The following is an 18,195-nucleotide window of genomic DNA, read 5'->3' as shown; positions in this document are numbered from 1 at the left end:
GAGAATGGCTAAAGTTATAAAGTGACAATACCAAATGTTGATGAGAACATGCAGCAACTCTTACCATTGCTGGTAAGAGTGTAAAATGGTACAACTACTTTGAAAAACAGTTTAGTAGTTTTTTTCCTATAAGGAGTGTGTACTAATAGAACTTGATTAGAAAGGAGTATGAGGAAACCTTCTTAGAGTGGTGGCAATGTTCTGTTACATAATCAAATTGTGGGTTACACAGCTACAGGCATTGTCAAAACTCACCTGTTATAATAACTAAGATTCATTCCTCCATGTAAATTCAACCCCCAGAATGAGAACTACAAATAAATATTGAACTCTAGTTATATGTTTGGTTTTCATCACTGTATGGCTTGGTAATCCTTTTTGTGCATTTTAAGTTTAAGCAAACAAGCAAACATATTAAGGGTAACAGCCACCATGTTTTCCCGTTATTGGAAAAGGTAAGTTGAAATATGGAAAGGGGATGAGTAGATTAACCCTGTAGTATATTGAATTAGAGTTGAAAATATCTGCATGAACCCACAGGTTTATACAAACAGACACATTCTTTAGCTGTTTCTGCTCAGAGAACCTAAAAGCAATGACACATCAATAGGAATGAGCACACCTAGCACCAAATCTTCATTTCTAAATATTATTTTCTATTAAAATGAATCAGGGATTCTTTCAAAAGCGAATTATTCAGTGGCTGACATAAATGGAAAATGCAAAATCATAAAACTTCTAGAAGATGACAAATCTAGGTGTCCTTGGGTGTGTCAATGACTTTTTAGATATGACACCAAAGGCACAGTCCATGAAAGAAATAATGGATAAGCTAGACTCCATTAAAATGAAAAATGTCTGCTCTGTAAAAACATTAAAAGAATAAGCCACAGAGAAAATCTTTACAAAGGACATGTCTGCTAAAGAACTGTTATTCAATATACACAAAGAGTTCTTAAAACTTAATTATTTGTGAAAATGAACAACTCATTTTAAAAATAGTTGAGGGTACTATGTGTTTTTTAATGCCAACAATTTATTTAAAAAGACAAAACAGGCTGTGGAAAATGTAGATAAAAGGAGATTAAAGAGATTAGCCATCGAAGTAATTAATGGTACCAATGGATTATAACTAGTTGAATAAAATAAAATCCATGAGCTCTGCTCATATGAAACTAAAAGAAGGAAGAAAAGGAGGTAGTGGTGAGGAAAGGAGAGAAGAAAGGGAGAAGAAAGCAGAGGGACGAAAAAGGAAAAGCTATTTTTTAAAAATAGAATGGCAGCTGATAAAGGTAAAAAGAATGGTCATATTAGAAAATTGCAATAGATTTTTAAAAAAATTAATGGGTGAGTTTATGAGAAACTCACCCATAGATAAACTCACCCATAGACAGTCTCACCTTTAGAATAGTCTCACTCTTAAAGACTATTCACATGGTCTCTAAGTATCTGCCCTAAATTACCTATTATTTATAAAAGTAAAAAAATGTACTTTACAGTAGAGAAAGAAACATAATAGACACCATTACAATCTAATGATCAAAATTGCCATCACAATATTTTGAAAAAATATTATCCACTGAGAAGGACACAACATTACATCTGGAATACTCCTCCCAAAGATATATAACTTAACCTGAAAGTAACCATGAGAAAACTTAAGATAAAACCAAATTGAAAAAATATTCTACAAACTAACTGGTGTTAAAAATACGAAGGTCAAGACACAAAAAGAAATATAAATTAACTATTCCAGATTAAGAGATACTAAAAAAACACCACAAATTTAGTGCATGGTCCTAGATTCAGTCTTAGTCCAAAAAAAATCTATAAAGAACATTGTTATGACAAATGTAACTTGAATATGGATTATGGAGTAGATGATAACTTGAGTCAATGTTAAATTTCCTATTTTTGGTAATTGTGTTGTGATGATATATTATCATTTCTTAAGAAATACTAAAGTTTTATGGGTAAAGAGACATTATGTCTCCAAGTTATCCCTCTGCAGTTCAGAAAAAATATTTTATGTATTAAATATTTATAATGTTTATAAATATATGTACCTAATGTTTATAATACATACATATACATATGAAGATAAAGAACATTATAAAGCAAAAAGGACAGAATAAAACTGAATAAATTCTAGAAGGGATGGGAATCCCTTCTAGAATTCTTTCAGTTTCTCTGTAAACATGAATTGATAGAAAAATCAAAATATTTTTAAAACTCTATTACACAAAATGTTTCTATGAAACAAAAAAGACAACTAACAGGAAAATGGGCAAATAATATAAAAGGCAATTCACAGAAGAAATTAAAATAGAAATAATAGTAAGTCTATTGTTACTAAATATATATAATTCTCATTAAAGATAAAACTATATTCTGTTTATTTTTATTTTTAAAATTATTTAAAATTTTTAGTAAAGCATACATTACATAAAATTTACCATTTTAGCCATTTTTGAGTGTACAGTTTAGTTGCATTAAATCCACTCACACTGCTATGCAAGTATCACTACAATCTACCTCCAGAATGTTTTTTATCTTGCAAAACTGAAACTCTCCCCATTAAACATTCATTCCTTATCTCCTATCCTCAGTTCCTGGCAGCCATCATTCTACTTTAAAGACACAGGTACATATATGTTTATTGCAGCACTACTTACAATAACAAAGACTTGGAACCAACCCAAATGCCCATCAATGATAGACTGGATAAAGAAAATGTGGCACTTGTACACCATGGAATACTATGCAGCTGTAAAAAAGGGTGAGTTCATGTCCTTTGCAGGGACATGGATGATGCTGGAAACCATCATTCACAGCAAACTAACCCAAAAACAGAAAACCAAACACTGCATGTTCTCACTCATAAGTGGGAGTTGAACAATGAGAACACATGGACACATGGAGGGGAACATCACACATTGGGGCTTGTCAGGGGTTGGGGGACTAGGGGAGGGATAGCATTAGGAGAAATACCTAATGTAGATGATGGGTTGATGGGTGCAGCAAACCACGTGTATACCTATGTGACAAACCTGCACATTCTGCACCTGTATGACGCTGGCCTCATAAAATGAGTTAGGGAGGATTCTCTCTTTTTCTGTTGATTGGAATAGTTTCAGAAGGAATGGTATCAGCTCCTCTTTGTACCTCTGGTAGAATTCGGCTGTGAATCTGTCTGGTCCTGGACTTTTTTTGGTTGGTAGGCTATTAATTGTTGCCTCAATTTCAGAACTTGTTATTGGTCTATTCAGGGATTTGACCTCTTCCTGGTTTAGTCTTGGGAGGGTGTATGTGCCCAAGAATTTATCAATTTCTTCTAGATTTTCTAGTTAATTTGTGTAGAGGTGTTTGTAGTATTCTCCAATGGTAGTTTGTATTTCTGAAGGATCAGTGGTGATATCCCCTTTATCATTTTTATTGCATCTATTTGATTCTTCTCTCTTTCCTTTTGTATTAGTCTGGCTAGTGGTCTGTTTATTTTGTTGATCTTTTCAAGAAAACCAACTCCTGGATTCATTGATTTTTTGAAGGGTTTTTCGTGTCTCTCTCTCCTTCAGTTCTGCTCTGATCGTAGTTATTTCTTGCCTTCTGCTAGCTTTTGGATTTGTTCACTCTTGCTTCTCTAGTTATTTTAATTGTGATGATAGAGTGTCATTTTAGATCTTCTCTGCCTTCTCTTGTGGGCAGTTAGTGCTATACATTTCCTTCTACACACTGCTTAAATGTGTCCCAGAGGTTCTGATATGCTGTGTCTTTGTTCTCATTGGTTTCAAATGACATCTTTATTTCTGCCTTCATTTCGTTATTTACCCAGTAGTCATTCAGGAGGAGGTTGTTCAGTTTCCATGTAGTTGTGCGGTTTTGAGTGAGTTTCTTAATCCTGAGTTCTAATTTGACTGCACTGTGGTCTGAGAGACTGTTATGATTTCCATATTTTGCATTTGCTAAGGAGTGTTTTACTTCCAATTAAGTGGTCAATTTTAGAATAACTGCAGTGTGGTGCTGAGAAAAGTGTATGTTCTGTTGCTTTGGGGTGGAGATTTCGGTAGATGTCTGTTAGGTCTGCTTGGTCCAGAGCTGAGTTCAAGTCCTGGATATCCTTGTTAATTTTCTGTCTCATTGATCTGTCTAATATTGACACAGGGGTATTAAAGTCTCCCACTATTATTGTGTGGGGAGTCCAAGTGTCTTTGTAGGTCTCTAAGAACTTTCTTTATGAATCTGGGTGCTCCTGTATCGGCTGCATATATATTTAGGATAGTTAGCTCTTCTTGTTGCATTGATCTCTTTACCGTTATGTAATGCCCTTGTCTCTTTCGACCTTTGTTGGTTTAAAGTCTGTTTTATCAGAGACTAAGATTGCAATCCCTCCTTTTTTTTTTATTTGCTTTCCATTTGCTTGGAAAATATTCCTTCATCAGCTGTGGATTTTTCATAAATGGCCTTTGTTATGTTGAGAAACTTTCCTTCTATACCTAAACTATTAAAAGTTTCAATAAAGAATGCTGAAATTTGTCAAATGCTTTTTTGTGTCAATTGAGATCATCATGGTGGATCATCTGAGATTATCCTGTGAATGTGATGTATCACATTGACTCATTTACTCATGTTCAACCAGCCCTGCATGTCAGCAGTAGATTCCACTTGCTCATGATGTTCAATTTTGTTGTTGTTTTCAATTAAGTCTGATAATGTTTAATTGTTGCTGTTGAATTCAGTTGAGCATTTTTGCATCAATGTTCCTCAGAGATATTGCTGTGTAGTTTTCTTCTTGTATTGTGTCTTTCTTTGGCTTACATCTCGAGGTGATGCTGGCCTCATAAAATGTGTTTGAAAATACTCCTTCTAGTGTTTTTTTTTGGGGGGAGAGTTTAAGAAGCATTGATAATTCTTCTGTGAATGTTTCATAGGATCCAAATGTGAAGGTGTGAAACTGTGAAGCCACCTCGAAAGGTCTGACCTTTTTTGTTGAAACGCTTTTAATTACTTCTTCAACCTTTTTATTTGGTATTGGTTTGTCTAAGCTTTCTATCTCTTCCTGATTGAATCTTGGTAACTTATATTTTCTGAGGAATTTATTCATTTCCTTTAGGTTATCCAATTTTTTGGCATATAGTTTTTCATACTAGTCTCCTATGATCCTTTTACTTTCTTTGCTATCTACTATAATGTCTTCATTTTCATTTCTGATTTTATTTGAGTTTTTCTCTACTTTTCTTAGTTTGCCTAGCAAGGATTTTGTCTTTTATTTTTTTCAAAAAAAAACTCTTAGTTTTATTGATTTTTTCTACAGTTTTTCTATTCTCTACTTGATTTAATGCTGGTCTAATCTTTATTATTTCTTTCCTTCTGCTAACTTTGGCTTGTTTTTCTTTTTCCAACTCCTTGAGGCATAACATTAGACTATTTATTTGGAATCTTTCTTCTTTTATAATGTGGTCATTTATTGCTATAAGTTTCCCTCTTAGAATTACTTTTGCTGCTTCCCATAGATTTTGATACATTGTGATTCTAATGTCATTTGTCTCAACATATTTTTAAGTATTGCTTTTGATTTCTTTTTTGACCTACTGGTTGGTTGTTCAGGGGCATGTTTTTTAATTTCTACATATTTGTAAAATTTTAAGGTTCCTTTTGTTTTTAATTTCTAATTTCATACCAATTGTTTTCAGAAGTAGTCTTAGGTATATTCTTGATCTTCTTGAATTTCTTGAGACTTGTTTTATGGCCTAATATATTGTCTATCCTTAAGAATGTTCCATGTGCACTAGAAAAAAAATGCATGTTCTGCTGCTGTTGGATGGAAAGTGCTGAAGGTCTTGAGTTTAACTAAGTTCCATTTGCTAATTTTTGTTTTTATAGTGGATTCCTTGGGGAGACTGTTACCTACAGATATTGTCTGCAGGTTTTAGTTGGGCAACGTGCAGTGGCTCTGGTTCTGGGTAGGCACAGTAGTGGAGTCCATTTCTCACTGTAAAGGACTTTAAAGATCCTTCTGTTCTAGTTTCCCCATAGTGGGAGATTTACCTGAAGGCATCTCTCTTGGTGTTGAGCCTGACACAGGCCAGAGGCAGCCAAGCAGTGCTGTGTTTATTACAGGGAACAGGTGCTCAGAGTGGCTGTGGAGCTGGGGTCTGGGGCTCAGTGTCTTGTTGAACTGCCATGGCACCTGTGGTATAGGTCCAGGTTTATTCTTTCAGGTATGGATGATGCAGCTCTCCCACAAGGCCAAGTACTGTGACTCTGAGGCACTTCCCAGTATCTTAGGCCCAGGATCAGGCATGTTGCTGACTCATCCTGGGTGTTAGGGTGCAGCAATGGCATGGCTCTGGGAAGGAAGAGGTTTTCCAGAGGTTCAGGCCCCAATGAGCAGAGTACAGTTGCAATTCAGGTTACAGAACCAATAGGACACAGTGGCAATTCATGCACCAAGAACTCTCAGCCCCTGAGTAATGGGATACAGCAGTGACTCAGGCTCTGTGAGGTCAGGTGCAGTGACAACAAGGGTCCAAGAATGATGGGGGCACATCTGTGGCTTTGGCCCTGGGGTGTGTGCAGCAGTGCAATGTTGGCTTCACTCCTAGGGAGGTGGGGAACCTCAGTAACTCAGGCTCTAGAGGACTATCCTGATCCAGGGAGGCAGGGTGCTGTGGGTGTTCAGTCCAGAGGGTAGGGTGATCAGATCAGATTAGTGTTTCTGTAGGAGGCTGGCCTATGCCCATTTTAAAATTGAGCTCTGTTGTCGTGGTTGAGTTGTAGGAGGTCTCTATATATTCTAGATTATTAATACCTTATCAGATATGTGATTTAAATATATTTTCTCCCATTCTGTGGTTTGCCTTTTTACTCTTGATATTTTCCATTGATAACTGAAAGTTTTTAATTTTGATAAATTCTAACATGTCTATTTTTTGGACAGTGTGTTTTGTATCATCTAAGAAGTCTTTGCCAAATCCAATATAAGGTTTTCTCCTATGTTTTCTTCGAAGAGTTTTAAAGTGTAGCTCTTAGTTTTAGGTTTTTGGTCTACTTTGAGTTAATTTTTGTATGTGTAAGATAAGGGTGCAACATCATTATTTTGCACGTGGATATCTAGTTTTCTCAGCATTGTATGTTGTAAAGACTATTTTTTCCATACTGATTAGTCTTAGCACTCTTGTAAAAAATCATTTGACCGTATATGTGAGGGTTTATTTCTTAGCTCTCTATCCTATTGCATCAAAATATGTGTTTGTCTTTAGGCCAATACCATACCATTTTGGTTACTGTAGCTTTGCAGTAAGTTTGGAATTATGAAGCGTAAGTCTTTCAATTTTGTTCTTTATCAAGGTTATTCTGACTATCAGGTCCCTTATAGGGACAGGGTCTCCAATCCCTGGTCCATGGCCTGTTAGGAACTGGCCCACACAGCAGGAGGTGAGCAGTGGGTGAGCAAGGGAAGCTTCATCTGTATTTACAGCTGTTCCTCATTGCTGGCATTACCACTTGAGCTCTGCCTCCTGTCAGATCAGTGGCAGCATTAGATTCTCATAGGAGTGCAAACCCTATTGTGAACTGCACATGCTAGGGATCTAGATTGTGTGCTTCTTATGAGAATCTAATACCTGATAATCTATCACTGTCTCCCATCAACCCCAGATGGGACCACCTAGTTGCAGAAAAACAAGCTTAGGGCTACCACTGATTCTACATTATGGTGAATTGTATAATTATTTCATTATATATTACAATGTAATAATAATAGAAATAAAGTACACAATAAATGTAATGCACCTGAATCATCCTAAAATAATTCCCCCACCACCATTCCATGGAAACATTGTCTTCCATGAAACCGGTCCTTGCTGCCAAAAAGGTTGGGGACTGCTGCCTTAAGATTCTGTATGAATTAAAAAAAAAAAACTTGCTTTTTTTCTGTAAAAAAAAAGCATTTGGAATTTCGATAGAGATTGCACTGAATCCTTAGATCACTTTGAGTGGTACTGACATCTTAACAATATTATTTAATATTCTTAATATTTCCAATGCATGAAAAGTCTAGCTCTGGCTTAGGTGCTTGGAAATAGGCATTTCATGCATTTACTAGCAGAACTATTAGCTATAGTAATTTGAAAATTTTCCTAATATCTATTAAAATTAAAATGATATATACCTTTAATGCACCAACCTCACTTACATGTTCTTTTTTATAGAAATGCAATCACTGTGATATAAATATATATGAACAATGGTATTTATTGTACCATTGTTTGTAGTGGCAAAAAACGATAATAAAATGCTATTCAGTAGAGGAATCATTGAATAAATTAGGACACATTCACATTGTAGAATATCATGCAGCAGCTTAAAAATGTGACAGATGAAAGACATTTCTATCAATTTACCTGGGTCAAAAGTGAGGAGGATATAAGCATATAAGCCTGTTGTTATTCAGAACCACAAACCACAGTTTACATATATATTTTTACATGTTTGAAGAAAGGTTTGGGAAATGATACCTTACTCATAAGATTGGTTGTTTGGAGAAGGAAGCCTAGAGGTTTGAGGTTAGTAAAGAAAGACAATGAGAATATAGCGTAAAGTTTTATTTCATATGTCTGTATTGTAGTGATTCTTTTACCTTTATAGGTAGGTTTTCCAATTGTGTTGGTCACAGGAGGCAGAGCAAATTCAATAGTTTTTTGGTTTAAGGTAACAACTTTCGAATGCCCTAAAAAAATGAGAACAGTGTTATTAAATTATGTGGAGAATTAAGTAATTTCAACTTTTAAAATGTTAAGATAAATCTTAGTTTTCTAAAACACAGTTTCCTTACAACTTTTTTTCAGTAATTTAGATAAAGCAGCTTACCTGACACAAATATTTTCTCTCTGATTTTTTTCTTGCCTGGTATTTGATATTTTTAAGAGTGCATTATAAGAGTACAAATCAAGAAAAAGAAAGACTAAAGCAAATTAACATAGGATCAGAAAACCAAATACCACATGCTCTCACTTAGAAGAAGGAGCTAAACCTTGGGAAAGCATGGACATAAATACGGGAACAATAAACACTGGCGATCCCTAGTGGGGAGACAGAGGGGGTCACGGGCTGAAAAACCACCTATTGGGCATTGTGCTCACTGTCTGGGTGATGGAACCAGTCATATCCCAAACCTCAATGTCATGCAGTATACCCATGTAACAAACCTGCACATGTACCCCCTTAATCTAAAATAAAAGTAAAAAATATGAAAACAAATAAAGACTAAACGTCATAGATAAAAATGTCAGAGAATGAGCCTTTTTGTAGGACAGCAAAAAATGTAAATAAATGCAAAAATGCAAATTTTTAGATAAAGTTTTTATCTCTATATAAAACATTATATCATTTTATTTAAAAAGAAGTTTTCATTCCCACAATAAGAAATCTAGTGCTATAATTAAGAAGGAGATACTAGAAATGCAATTGTAAAGATACATATTTTGAACACTGCTAAAAACAAAACTATATAATTAAAACTATTTTCAACACCTGCTTATTTGGAGGAAAGATGCTGACTTTAAAAGCAGAATGTGAAACATTTGAATGGTACTTTCTCAAAATTAGTGAGTAAAATTTTAATATGTTGACTTTCCTCAGTATACTTTTTGCACAGAAATGAAACATTCAGTTCTTCCATTCCTTAAGGCAAGTGTTTGCTTGAAAAATGTATATCTGCCATTATTTTTAGATTCAAAGGGCAAATGCTTTCATGAAAATTTTTTAAAAGTTTATGCTATTATAATTTTCATTCAATCCATAACAGAAGACATTATTATTGCTCTCTAATCATAAAGTAAAAGTATATATAATAGATTATTTAGACCATTTATTGATTTTATTCTCCTCTTTGTTTTCTTTAAGCATTATTATTACTGCTTATAATTAGTATATTCATCAAATAAAAGACTTGGGCTTAGAAAAAACCCCAAATTATAAGAAAAACCAGTAGCTATATTAATGAAAAGAAGTATTGTAGGTGATATGAAGTAACAGGTGAACCCCAAATCAATTACATTTATCTAAAATATAATGAACAATGACTGACCCAGCTTGAGAAGCTATAAAAAGCTAGGCGTTCCAACCAATAAAACTCCCCTTTTGAGTCCTAGCATATCTTTCAACTTTATTTTATATCCACTGAAGCCCAGGATTTTGCTTATTATTTTAATATATATAATTGTCATATACAATTTCTGACCATTTTTTCTTCTAGCTCACTGGGAAAGAAAATGGATTTCACTTTCTTTGCTTACATTCATTTGCTTCCCCAGAAGCAAGCCCAAATATCTTTTTATTGTTTTCTTTTTCCTTTTATATTGCATGTAGTAAAAAAAAAAACAAAAGTAATAGTCAACTTTCTGCATTTCCTGTTGATTTTTTACTTAGAATCTTTATGAATAGAAAGTGCCATGGATATTTATTTTAGAGCACAGAATAAATCAAAGAAAAATCATTTACATTTTTTAAAAAGTTCAAACTCTCAGGAGGCTGAGGCAGGAAAATTACTTGAACCCAGGAGGCGGAGGTTGCAGTGAGCCGAGATCATGCCACTGCACTCCAGCCTGGGTGACAGAGCAAGACTCTGTTTCTAAATAAAATAAAATAAAATAAAATTCAAACTCAGTTAACTGTAGAAAATGTACCAGGGTGATAATTATATAATGATGCCTCTGGAGCGACAGATAAGAATCAAATCTTAGTTCTTAGATATTAATGGAGTTAGAAGCCTAGGAAGATGATAATGAAGGGAAGGGAAAAACTAAACATATGATTTATTTTTCTTCTCACCTATCCTTATGTTGTATTTCTATTGTATGCTCTCCCTGGGGTTGAATAAAAGAGGGACATGTAAATATAAGAAAGAGATTATAAAATGAGTTTATCTCAGTCATCCACAAAATCTATAGTAGTGAACAAGACAAAAAGGTGGAGAACCAAAATGGAGCTCTAATTTAGTCACAATGGAGAAGGGGAAGAGAAATGCCAGGGACACTACTCATCGCTAAGAATGAACAAACGTTAGATAAACTTAACTCACAACTTACTTTCATTTATGTTTTGCTAAACTGTTATATGACTAAAGCTATTACAACTTGGTTATTTACATTTAGTTATAGCTTTATTTTAAAAATCACACTGTACACTAAAAATATTAAAAGTTACCTGAAGGGAGTTGATTCAGTAAAGGAAGATGGATGTCTTTAGCAAAGCTTGAACTAGCCCTATATGTTCTATAAACTGCTTTTGAAGGTGCAATCACATAGGGTGAAGAGTACTCATAAGTTTCCTCTAGAAAAATTTAGAAAATATGTTAGCCATACAATAGATGACATTTGTAATTATTTTTAATACTCACACAGTATATATGCACACAACATCAAAGCATCTAAATATATAAAGCAAACGTTTAAAAAAACCTGAAGGGATACATAGACTGCAACAAAATAATAGTAGGGAATTTCAATAGCCCCAACTATTGAACGAGACACAGGTCATCCAGATAGAAAATAAATAACCACTGGACTTGAACTACACATAAGATAAAGCATGTTTATCAGACAATTACACAATGTTCTATCCAACAGTAACAGGATACACATTCTTCTCAAGTGCACAAAGAACATTTTCCAGAATAGATCATATGTTAGGCCACAAAAGAGGTCTTAACAATGTAAGATCAAAATTACATCAAATATTAACTACATATCAGTAACAGGAGAATAAAAAGAAAGTTAATAGATCTTTGAAACATTAAACAATATGCTCCTGAAGAACTATTGTGTCAAGGAGGAAATTAAAAAGGGAATTTAAATACATCTACAGACAAAAGAAAATAAAAACATAACATACAAAAACTTATGGGATGCAGAAAATGTAGTCCTAAGAGGAAAGTTTATAGCATTAAATGCCTACATCATAAAAGAAGAATCAAATAAACAACCTAAAATTACACTTTACAGAAGTAGTAAAAGCAGAACTAAGCATAAATCTACCAGAAGAAAAAAAAATGAAGATCAAAGCAGAAATAAAGAAAACAAGAGACTAGAAATGATCGATTCCATTTGCCCCAGTCTGCATTCCATTCTGGTATCCTCCAACATCCTGGTTCATTTATTTTTTCATGTATATTTTTACTGAGAAAATTATAATGCTATTGAATGGTGAAATAGGTGACCTTATTGTATGGATTACTGACTGCCATATTTGCCTTCGTTTCTTCCCGCTTTTGGTTAATGGGAACGTCTTCTGTGGTCTGTCCCTGTCTCACCACTGTTACATTGCGTGTGTGTGTGTGTTACATTGTGTGTGTGTTTGTGTGTTGTGAGAGACAAGTGACATTTCAAGAAAACTCTGTATCAGAAGAAGCCATATTGTAGAAGCTGACTCTGAAAATGGTTATATGTTTCGCAATATTGTGGTCTTTGGCACTGACGCCAAAATTGGATAAGATTTTGTGGGGTACTGGGAAGAGCTGATTCTATTTTGCATGTGGGAGGGCCGTGAATATTCTCAATCAGCAGGAACACCATGGTGGATTGATTTCAGTGATGGTCTCTGTGTTCTTGCCTACTTGTATTGATGTTCTTCCATACTAACTCTGGTCTTAGTTATATGACTTTGGTGAATATGACAAAAGTAAACGAACGTGAGCAGAGACTTCAAAACTGCTTATACATTGAGGCTTGCCTGCATGCTGCTCTTAGAACTTGAAGACTCCTAGCTAGTTGGCTGGATGATGAGAAACATGCAGCCAACTCACCTCCTGGGCCAGTTATTAAGTTCAGTCGCCAAACCACCCTTCTAAACTCTGCTTTATGATACAGGATCTGGGATTCTGCAGACCACATTTTTGCTTTGCAAAGTAGCTCCAAGGCAGACCGTACAAGATAGGCTAGATAGAGGAAAACTGCAAATTTGGAGGAAAAAGGACAGACTTGTTCTTCTCATTTTGTTCCTGGTGGGCTTTGAGAGCTTCCTGTCTCTTTTCAGTTTCTGTGAAGAACATCTCAGTATTGTTTCCTTATCCCAGAAGTAGCAATTCCTCCCATGGCAACAAAGAGTTTGCATTTTTTTCCAATATTTGCAGAACCAGTTTTATTATTCCTCCCTGCTTAGAAACTAGCAGTAGATGGCCAGGGCACCTCCTTCAGAAGTATGGATCCAAGGTCCCACCACAGAATCAGGGACACTAGCACCATCCAATCTATACCTTATGCAGAGACCTCCTTCAGTTCTGGATATGGCAATTCCTTTCTGTAATTGCTTCCTCTATGTAACCTTAGAATTCTTTTAATACTTTCAGTTACTAAGTTAACAACTTTACACTTAGTCATCTATTTTTTACATTCTTGCTTTTTTTAGTTTTTATTTTTTGAGATGGAGTCTTGCTCTGTCGCCAGGCTGGAGTGCAGTGGCGTGGTCTCGGCTCACTGCAACCTCCACCTCCTGGATTCAAGCGATTCTCCTGCCTCAGCCTCCCAAGTAGCTGGGACTACAGGCACGTGCCACCATGCCTAACTAATTTTTGTATTTTTAGTAGAGACAGGGTTTCACCATGTTGGCCAGGATGGTCTCTGTCTCTTGACCTCATGATCTATCCGCCTCAGCTTCCCAAAGTGCTGGGATTACCGGTGTGAGCCACCACACCTGGCCCTCTTGCTTTCTTTTTGAACAACCAGTGAAGTTTCTATTTACTGAATGGGCCCACTCTATACATCATTGTCTCAAACAACAGCCAGTCAACTGCTATACATGTGGGTGAATTGATAATTTGATCAAAAATGCATGCTAGCCCAGCCAAGACAATCATCAGTTACCTAAGTGGTTACTGTTTTATGCTTTTTAAAGTTTTAGGGTAGATATGGAGTAGTAAAACACTAACAAATATGGAAATAAAAATTAAAATAAGAGTGAGATATAATTTAGTAACTTTCAGATGGGTATAAATGAGAAAAAAACCAGCAATCCATATTGCAGATGGTTATGCAGAGAAAAGAATTTTCCCTAAAGATTGCCAAATAAAATGTTAATTTATTAGCCCTTTAGGAAAGCAATCTGGAAATATCATTTAACATTAAAAATCCATGTGTACTTTAATAAGAAATTTCAACCCTAAAATGTCATTGTTCTTTAATAGAATGATTGAATAAAGTGTTCTTACTATGAAGTATCATGCTGCCAATAAAAAGGATGAATTAAAAGAATTTTATTTTTACGCTTGTAAGAATTTTCCTAAGAACTTTCTGAAAAAAAAAGTAAGATGCATAAAGAGTAAATGAAAAAGCATACTTTAAAACTATTCTAGGGAATTCATATCTGAATATTCATATTCATATTGATACTGAATTCATATCTTCATACATAATTCTTTACCTTTATTTTCAAAGGGTGATAAATTGATCACTTTTGTTGGGAATTTACTTGGTGTAATGCGCCTAGTGAAGATACCTTCTTGACGTTGTACGGACATATCTTTGTTTTTAAATAAGTTCACATCTAAAATAAAATTTTAAAAGAAAAAGTGTATGAGTACTCCTGACTATTCACACACTAATCCCCAACTCCACGTATTTGTCTCTATTTCTGCACTGGTAATTTTTCTTCCCACATTTTATTAAATGGCCACTTGTCTATTACTTAAATTTCTGTGTAGTCTCTCATCATTTTCTCTTTCTCGTCTTTGTTTTGCATTCTGTGATAGTATCTTCCTTAATTTCAACCTTTATCCCAACTTCATTTTAGTTTGACCAAATGTTCATTTCTATAATTGATCCATAGTCTACATTTGAAGGGATGCATTTAGAAAGATAGTTTTGGAGTTCAGAGGTCTATGCATAAGCTACTGGATCCCTCCCTGCCCCAATTCAACCAATGTTTATTAGATTTATTTTTCAGTAATCCTATTGTTATAAAAGTAACATGGATTATTGTAGAAAACATTTATTTAAACAGAGAATTATAAACCTCATATTTTTAAAAAATCATTGTCTAGAGGTTTTAAAACTTTCTAGCTAATTTCCCATTGATAATATGAGAGTTTAATTATAAGAGAAAATTCATGAGGACATTTGCCCATGAAATATAGGTACTGTTATCATTAAAGATTCACTCTAAAACCCCAGAGAAGATAACTAAACTGTAAATATTAGACTTAAAATTATTATTCTTACCATAGTGAGTCCTTAGTTGTGTCTTTATCTCACCAATTGTTTTACTTGAACCAATAGCATTTGTCGAGGGTTCTACATCAGTCTCTATAGACATAAAATAAATTTCAAAACACTTTGTAAGGTAACCATTTATAGTACATATGTATTTTAGTTCTTTTTTCTTTTGAAATTTCTTTTTCTTTTCTTTTCCTTTTTTTTTAAAATTTAGAAACAGGATCTCGTTCTGTCACTCGGGCTGGGGTGCAGAGGTGTGAACATGGCTCACTGCAGCTTCAACCTCCTGGGCTCAAGTAGTCCTCCTGCCTCAGCCTCTCCAAGTAGCTGGGATGACAGGTGTGCACCACCACACCTGGCTAATTTTTGTATTTTTTGTAGAGACAGGGCTTTGCCGTGTTAACTTCTGAAATTTCCATGTTATTTGATATCAATCTCTATTACCTTCCTTTTCTTCCTTAAGAATAATTTCCTTTAACTCTAAGAACACACTTGTAATAAGTGCTTTGAGGTTTCGTTGACTAGGTCCAACACCTGGGACTCTCACAGTTATTGTGGCATGCCCTTTTCCTTGGTGTAGGTCACACTTCACTGTTTTTTTGCATATTAATAATTTTTGCTAAAGATTTGACAGTTTCCATAATATACTGTAGCATCTCCAGATACTGATTTCCTCCTCCTCTATCTGGTGCTTGTCGTTCTCTCCTTTTTATTTGCATAGCGATGTGACTGGGCTATTGTACTAAAGTCTCTTGCCTATAGTGTGAAGTGCTACTGCTGCTCTCCAAGGGGCAGAACCTTGCACATGCATCCAGTACCTTGGATAACATTGGTTTTAGAGGGCCGGCTTTGAATGTGTCTTTTTACATTGTTTCTCTGTTAGCTGTCTGCCTCTTTTTGTATCACACCAGAGATCAAAGAAAATTGTATAACTACATAACAACCTTACACCAAGACGAAAGTCAGTAGTGTAATCTCTGAATTACATAACACAAATAAAGTACTGTATTGTGGGTGAGATTTTATAAATTTGCCTGACATTTTTATCAAATAGAGGGAATGGATAACCAGTGAAATAGTTATGTGTTGTACTCCTCTTGTCATCACAGTCTTCAGCTAGCCTTTCTGCTTTTGCCTTTCTGCTTTTGCTAATTAAACATCACTTTTCAGAAACAAAAAGTAAGTAGAATAGCTTTGGAAATGCCTACACTGAGACTACTCTAAGGTAACTGTAACACTGAATTTTTATGCATTACTTTTCAAATGGATGAGTTTTAAAATCAAAAATATGCTAATGTTCCACTGACAGTAAATGCTAGAACTTAATTAAAGGATATTCATGATGAATTTTACCTATGTAACACTACCATGTAGGCACTATTGTCATGAAATGTCTATATTTAATTTAACTCAGGGAACATAAATAGGTCACAAATATTAGACTCAAAAATTCTTTTTCTTACCCCAGTGACTCTTTAATTGTGCATTGATTGGTTCCTTTATTATATCTCTTCCAATAGCATCTTTTAAGAGTTCTTTATCAGTCTCTATAGAATTAAACAGATTTCAAAATACTTTATAAGGTAAACATTACTATACATGTGTATACATGTGTGTTTAACTAATTATAGAAGGATATTCATGAAGGATTTTACCAATGTAACACTATGATATAGGTACCTATGTAATAATAACATGTAGACACTGTTGTCATTAAAGGTCTGCACTTAATTTAACTCAGGGAACCTAAATAGGTCACAAATATTAGACTCAAAAATTCTTTTTCTTATGCTGGTGACTCTTTAATTGTGCATTGATTGGTCCCTTTATTATATCTCTTCCAATAGCATCTTTTGCTATGGAAAGTACTATGATATAGGTACTGTTGTCATTAAAGGTCTATACTTAATTTAACTCAGGGAATATAAATAAGCCTAAATATTAGACTTGAAAAATTCTTTCTCTTACCTTGGTGACTCTTCAGTTGTGTAATGATTGGCCCTATTATTATACCTCTTCCAATAGCATCTGCCAAGAATTCCTTATCAGTCTCTATTGAAATAAAACAGATTTCAATATATTTTATAAGGTAAACATTACCATACCTCTGTGTGTGTGCGTGTGTGTGTGTGTGTGTTTAATTATGGGAGGATATTCATGAAGAATTTTACCTGTGTAATAACATATAGGTACTATTGCCATTAAATGTCCACACTTAATTTAACTCCAGGAATATAAATAAACCATAAATATTAGTCTTGAAATTGCTTTTTCTTACCTGGGTGACTTTTTAATTGTGTCTTGATTGACTCCGTCCTTACACCTCTTCCAATAGCATATGCAAAGAAGTTCTTATCAGTCTCTATAGAAATAAAACAGATTTCAGTATATTTTGTAAGGTTATCATTACTATACTTGTGTGTGTTTGTGTGTTTAATTATAGGAGGATATTGATGAATAATTTTACTTATGTAACACTATAATACAGATATTTTGTTATTAAAGGTCTATACTTAATTTAATTCAGGGAATATAAATCAGCCGTAAATATTAGATGTAAGAAATTCTTTTTCTTACCCTGGTGACCTTTTAGTTGTGCATTGATTGATCCCTTTATTATACCTCTTCCAATAGCATCTGCCAAGTGTTCCTTATCAGTCTCTGTAGAAATAAAACAGATATCAATATATTTTGTAAGATAAACATTACCATATCTCTGAGTATATGTGTGTGTTTAATTATAGGAGGATATTCATTTAGAATTTCACCTATATAATACTAACATATTGGTACTATTGTCATTAAAAGTTCATACTTAATTTAACTCCAGGAATATGAATAAACCATAAATATTAGTCTTGAATTTTTTTTTACTTGGGTGACATTTAAATTGTGTTTTAATTGACCCCTTTATTATACCTCGTCCAATAGTCCAATAGCATCTGCTAAGAGATCCTTATTAGTCTCTATAGAAATAAAGCAGATTTCA

The 18,195-nt window shown here is 34.3% G+C and overlaps 1 protein-coding gene across 1 annotated transcript in view; it reads right to left on the bottom strand.

Moving 5' to 3' along the window:
- LOC105519575 (uncharacterized protein C10orf68-like) overlaps positions 1-18,195 on the bottom strand; it is a 213,228-nt gene that overhangs the window by 10,505 nt on the left and 184,528 nt on the right. The window contains exons 13-20 of the mRNA XM_011952950.1: positions 17,784-17,867; positions 17,485-17,568; positions 17,175-17,258; positions 16,670-16,753; positions 15,213-15,296; positions 14,416-14,538; positions 11,206-11,331; positions 8,639-8,728 (exon numbers count right to left, since the gene is read on the bottom strand). Coding sequence (XP_011808340.1) covers positions 8,639-8,728; positions 11,206-11,331; positions 14,416-14,538; positions 15,213-15,296; positions 16,670-16,753; positions 17,175-17,258; positions 17,485-17,568; positions 17,784-17,867 — 759 coding nt within the window. The remainder of the gene's footprint in view (positions 1-8,638; positions 8,729-11,205; positions 11,332-14,415; positions 14,539-15,212; positions 15,297-16,669; positions 16,754-17,174; positions 17,259-17,484; positions 17,569-17,783; positions 17,868-18,195) is intronic.

This window comes from Colobus angolensis, unplaced genomic scaffold (assembly GCF_000951035.1).
Source record: "Colobus angolensis palliatus isolate OR3802 unplaced genomic scaffold, Cang.pa_1.0 Scaffold352, whole genome shotgun sequence".
NCBI lineage: Eukaryota > Metazoa > Chordata > Mammalia > Primates > Cercopithecidae > Colobus > Colobus angolensis.
This window is presented reverse-complemented; position numbering and strand designations above follow the sequence as displayed.